The sequence below is a fragment of the Mytilus edulis genome, chromosome 9 (genome assembly GCF_963676685.1).
Source record: "Mytilus edulis chromosome 9, xbMytEdul2.2, whole genome shotgun sequence".
In the NCBI taxonomy this organism is placed as follows: domain Eukaryota; kingdom Metazoa; phylum Mollusca; class Bivalvia; order Mytilida; family Mytilidae; genus Mytilus; species Mytilus edulis.
In genome coordinates, this window is record NC_092352.1 from 77,385,733 (window position 1) to 77,392,012 (window position 6,280).

The 6,280-nt window shown below is 30.1% G+C and overlaps 1 protein-coding gene across 1 annotated transcript in view; it reads right to left on the reverse strand.

The window, feature by feature from the left end:
* LOC139490193 (dehydrogenase/reductase SDR family member 11-like) overlaps positions 1–3,327 on the reverse strand; it is a 66,631-nt gene extending 63,304 nt beyond the window's left edge. Inside the window, exons 1-2 of the mRNA XM_071277042.1 lie at positions 3,194–3,327; positions 489–692 (exon numbers count right to left, since the gene is read on the reverse strand). Of these exons, the coding sequence (XP_071133143.1) occupies positions 489–692; positions 3,194–3,325 (336 nt within the window). The 5' untranslated portion in view covers positions 3,326–3,327. The remainder of the gene's footprint in view (positions 1–488; positions 693–3,193) is intronic.
* Between the last annotated feature and the right edge of the window lie 2,953 nt (positions 3,328–6,280).

A 6,280-nucleotide genomic window follows, 5' to 3' on the forward strand; every position in this document is an offset into this window, starting at 1 on the left:
AATTACTAACACGTGCTCATTTAATAATGAAGATACACGAAGAGAAATAAAACGTCATCTTTGACTGCAAAAAAATCCTTAAATTTTATCAGTCCCTGAGGGTATCATCAGCTCAGTAGTCAGTACTTTGGTACTGGCATGATTTAACAAACTTTACTTAAATTGTCCCTTTATAAATTTTGAAATTATTAAGAAACTAAGGTTCCAACTCCATCAGGCAAAGTTGGCTTTAGCTGAACTTGGCTTTTTATTTTTGGTATTTTTGACATATAACTCTTAAACGGTTTCGGTACTTATACATATTCGGATTTCAAATGTTTGGCTTTGAGAGTTACTGATGAAGGGTAAATCCAGGAAAGCGCTTCGAACGCAAGAAATTATTAAACGTGTTGTTTTCAATTTTTTCAATATGAAAGTTCTTCAACACCGCCATTAAGTCTTTAAACCAACATTGAATGTTTCTTAATTATTTTCCCTTTACAACTTACATCCACCATTTCTTTCCAATCTTTGGTTTCGCCACTGAGTAATGGAGCTGCATGTGCTAATCCAGCATTGTTGACACAAACATCTACGCCTCCTAGATCTCGTTTGATCATGGTGAACATATCCATAATGTCTTGTTCATTTTTAAGGTCACATCTCACAGGTATTACCTGGCCTTTGGCAGATGATAATTCCGTTTTAAGAGCCTGAATAGAAAACAAACATGTTATTATATTTATACATGTAGTTAGAAGACTCAATGATCCTTCTGTACTATTGCATTGTCATTTATATATGTTAGTAATGGAACATTTTTCAGATATTTCTCAGTTGTTGGAGGTCTTGCAGTTGCCTATAACTCCTATTAATATCCGTATTATGTGAACTCTGACGTGGTGATTGTTGTTTCATTGGCAATCATAAAACATCCCGTTTTTATTGCTGTACAAGAATATGAATTACTGTACTGATTATGACGTTATTGTTGATATAATTTGAATTCGAAGTAAAACCACCAATATTAGAGCATTCGAAGATACAATTTCCTATTATCAGCTGGGTAGGCTTTTCAGATCTTGATTTCAGTAGTTGTCTGCTTGTAAAATTTTGTTTTAATTTGTGGATTCGTTAAAGGAATATAGATATATCATGAGCACTCATTTATGTCATAGATTTATTTTTCTATTTTTAATTCCTTTTTTGATATTTATTTTATGTTCTTTTATGCCGTTTTGTGTCTTTTATTTGTAACTTGACAGAGAGAAAAAAGTGTAGACACTGTGGAATAGAAAGGGTTTGCATAGTACTACACTGACCCGTGGTGATGGACAGTTAATGTTCATTTAAGGATGTTCGCTACTCTGTTTAAAAATAACAAGCGTTTTAATGGACTGTTATGAATTGATAGTATATAAATAAAAAAACTAAAAGAGCAGAAGCAAATTGTGCGTCCGTGTGCTTGTTTTCGAGATATAAGCCATTGAAAATTTGGCGAGAAATGATTCTCTCTAGATTTTTTATATATTTAACATTTGAACTTTTTTGGTTTCAAAAACTATGAAAAAATAACAAGTATTTGATAAGATTTTGAAAATTGTCTTTTTACACAATATGTAATAAGATTATGAAAAAAATAGGGGTTAGTGGGCAAAATTTGTTAATGGCAATACATGGATCAAACCAGAGGATTCCGAAAATCTGACACAAACTAGAAAAGTATAGGAGCAAACATCCTTAAAGGATTACAATACAGGAATAATGACTTGAGGGTGGTACTCACATAATCGCATTTTACATGTTTAACAAACACATTCGGACCGGACTTGGCTGCATGTGGATTTGAATTGTCAGTTTTTAGTGTACAGGAGTAGGTTTAAAGTTTTACAGCCGATTAGAAAAGTTCAGATGACAGTGTGTTTTTACCGAGTGAACCCCGTGTGACTGTTACAGCTAAATGAATATGCATACAATGTAATATCGCATTTAACGAACACATTGACACCGTACTTGGCTGTGTATTTATACATTCGGCTCAGCAAAATTTATGCAATTACATGTATTTGTTTAGTGTCGGTTTTTACCTCCGATTGTAAAATCGAGATGAAAATATCTTAGGACTATTAAACTTGAATGGATACACATACAATGTAACAACGTGTGTGTACATGATTGACAGACAGACGCAAACCTTGTATCACATATAAAACTAACGCAGTCTAACATTACTTAGACAACAGAATGCAAAAAAAAACCTGCATGTTTATGTCATTTAATATTTTCAATAATAAAATTATATTGTAGTGTAGCGGTGTCTGTTTGAGAATCATATTTTGATATGCTTTTATTTTATGAGTGCAAACAAGGAAAAACATATATAAAGGACAGTTGAAGAAATAAAAATTAGAAAAAAATAAACATCATTTGCACTTAATATAGGGTTTAATGAGATAATAATTAGGTACCATATAACTAGATCAAGCTTTATTTGTTATCTTACAAAAGCTAGTCCGTCTTAAAATAACATATATTTGTAATAGTAACAGGTATAAAGCAAGTTACTTCTTTATATAGAAATCTATTTTAAAGATGTTTTTGTTTGCTATCTAAAATAATGTTGCTTTAAATGCACAACCTATCATTCTTGTCTCTGTTATTGTACTGTTGTAGCTATTGGCAATTGATGCTTAATGTATTCTACTTATAATGGTTTACTTTTTACAAATTGTGACTTGGATGGAGAAATGTCTCATTGGTACTTAGACCATATCTTCTAATAACTATATATCCGTTCTCTATCGTCCGAATATCAATTATTAATACAATTGCATAAATTTTAAAATGCGTCTATAATGATGTTACCATGGTTACAATTAACATAAACTTTCTCATACTATGATGTTGGCTATAAATTTAATATTTCATTTATAATATATTAAAGGGGGGTTAAAAATGGCAAATATTAAAATTGTGTGTACTTTTACACCTCACTCACACGACTATATATTAGAATATTATAGATGTACAATAATCGCATATAAATGTATTATTTAAAACATTGGTTGTTGCCTGTGCGTTACCGAAATATGTTTTCAGCACGAGATCGACATGTTAAATAGCACGTCCACACATATAAGTCTGTTGTACTTACATCTGCGTGTACATGTTGTGTGTATAAAATAAAAGATGATAAAAGATATAAATATGATACCTGAATGTTATCGATATTTCTTGAACAGCCTACAACTTTCATGCCATTTTGAACAAGCTGTTGCACAATAGCGGCACCAATGCCAACAGATGCACCGGTTACAAGAGCAACTCGTCCTGCCCACCGTTCCATTGTTCTAGTTATTGAACGGCGGTAAAATGTAAGTCGGTCACGGACACTTCTATTTCAACGCGTTTAAAGATAATATTCATATAAACGCAACATTTGATCATTATACTTTTAATTTTCATTTCAAAACTGCAATTTTTGTGTAAAAAATGCTTCATATTGTTTTATCATCAATTCACAAAAACCATAAAAACAGAACAATCATTGCTCAATGTTTAAAAAAGTTAACAGTTGCAATAGGTACAATCAAATTAAATCAAATATCTGTATTCCTGATTAAAGGTAACTGTATTTTATAACCTAGTGATTGTTAAAGCGTTGACCGTGTGCATAATTTTAAAATGAACTTCGGTCAACGCCTTTAGTGTAAACATATTTTATTAATTAAATTTAGGTTAAATAAAGTACTCAAATAGACATTTACACACCAGCGATTAATTAACAGAATCTGGAAACAAGCTATTAACATAATATATTAATCCATCTCCTAATTCGAATAAGAACATATTATATTGTAATACCCAAGGAGTAGAATTTAACAAAAAAAATGTTACATTAGATCATGTAGATGGAAAACAAACAACAAATGAAAGAGATTTTTTTTTTTGATACATTGGGAATACAATGATAAAGTGCATGTTTCTGAACGGACAGAATTATAGATATACATATATTAGTTATCTAAGTTACCAGGCTTATTATTTGATACGCCAGACGCGCGTTTCATCTACATAAGACTGGACGCCCAGATCATGAATAAAGACTACAGTAGTATACCGCTGTTCAAAATTCATAAATCGATAGAAACAAAACAAATTCGGGTTACAAACTAAAACTGAGGGAAACTTATCAAATATAAGAGAACTACGACACAACCTAGACACAACACTGAAACGTCACACACAGAGAAACGAACTATAATGTAACAATGGCCATTTTCCTGACTTGGTACAGGGCATTTTATGACAAAAATGCTGGGTTGCATCTGGTTTTGTGGCATGCCAAACCTCCCGCTTTTATAACATTAAAATGACATTATTACACGACAGGGTTACAATACATAGTATATATGGGACAACATATAGCACAGAGAAACAAACGAATAATAGCCATCAAAAGGTAACATGTTACAAAATACTTGTATACGCCAGACGCGCGTTACGTCCACACAAATCTATGTTCAGATGTAAAAAGTTTGAAAGCCATAACTACTACAAAGTTGAAGATTGCCGAAGACCAAAAGATCCAAAAAATTGTGAGGCCAGGGTTATTCGCCTAGTACAAAAACATCCTTATTATCAAGAATAATACATAGTTTTGCAAACAGTATTTTTTTTAAATGACTATATACTAGATATACATGATTAAACTGAAGTGATGACTAGCTATAGAATAAAAACGAATACATTACAAAATCACAACCCTGTTAGCCATAGTCAATGCAATGTCCAAAGTGACGTCACATTTAAATTTCTAACACGTGTTTTCCGAAAATTAAGAAAGAATTTGAATGAAATGCAAGATTATATTTGTATGACTTATCTAACTTGAATAACAGTGAAAATTACAATACTAATTAATATCTAATTGTAGTAGTAATTAGATAATTAATTGTATTACCTAGTTTTGTGGGTTTTTCTTCTGATCAAACTGCAAACCAAATATATATTGTTAATTTCGTTGATCCAAAATCAAATCTACCAAATTTGTTAAACAAGATGTTTATAATCATGTGACAATTGTAATCATATGACAAATCTATTGCTAGTAAGTATGAATGTTTGAATTACCAAGAATATGTCAATGTTTTGTTCGTAGTTAAACATTCCCTCTGACAAGAAATGTATGTTATTGATTTCATAAAAATGCTGTTAACGCATGAAATGAAATTGAGGGCATTGCAACAAGAAAGTTACAAAAGTAAGCATACAATTTTAAAATCAATTTTTGCATGGTTAAATTGAACTATATCTTTTTAAAACAATAGATTGTTAGAACTCATTTCTATATCCTAACATTTATGTATATAAATATGAAATATACAAAAACAACTTTTTCTTGCTGAAGAGACCGTGTATATTTACGCCAAACATTTTTCATTTTAAACTGAAATATAGATTTTGCAAAATACTCTACAATTTTTTTAAGTTAATTTGTTTGATAAATGTAACACAAATTTGTTGAAGTCGTTCTTAAAATTCACATTCGTTATGAGATTTGAAATTTGTAATTTTCATGATATTACATTATTTGATTCCAAGAGGATAATATAAAAAGAAATGATAAGTTTGTGTTAAAAACACTTTATCTTATCAACATTTTGAATAAATAAAAACATTTGAGTTTGATTGTTTTAGAACAAAAACAAATTTCAATCTCCTTCTTAAGAATAAAATATTGAAATTGATTACCTTAATCATTTTTCAATTTGCCTTAAAAAATTGAAAAATGAAAAATGCTCCAACGTGGAGCATTTTTCAATTTGTCTATAAAAATTGAAAAATGAAAAATGCTCCAACGCGGAGCATTTTTCAATTGCCTTGAAATATTGAAAAATGAAAATTAGTTGAATTTTCATTTTTAGAAAGTTTTCTCAAATATGAAAATGTTTTTGTGTGGAACATTTTTCAATTTTTTTCAAACAAAGATATTGGAAAAAAGATTATCAAATTATTTTTTCATTCATTGTTTACACTATAGAAATTTAGTTTTTATGCTTTAAATATAATAATGTGATGTTAGAACCCGTATATACACATTTATTACCTTACCCCGAAAAGATAAGAGAACAACAACGCACCAGCAAAAGTTTGTGACGTGGCGCAGGATTATTATGGAATTGGTATTTCCCTTGTTTAAAACCATGAATTTTATATTTCCCTATTTTGTTATTAACATTCAGGTTTACTAAATATTCCCTCTCTATATATATTAATTTAAATAGATATTGGTATGTTG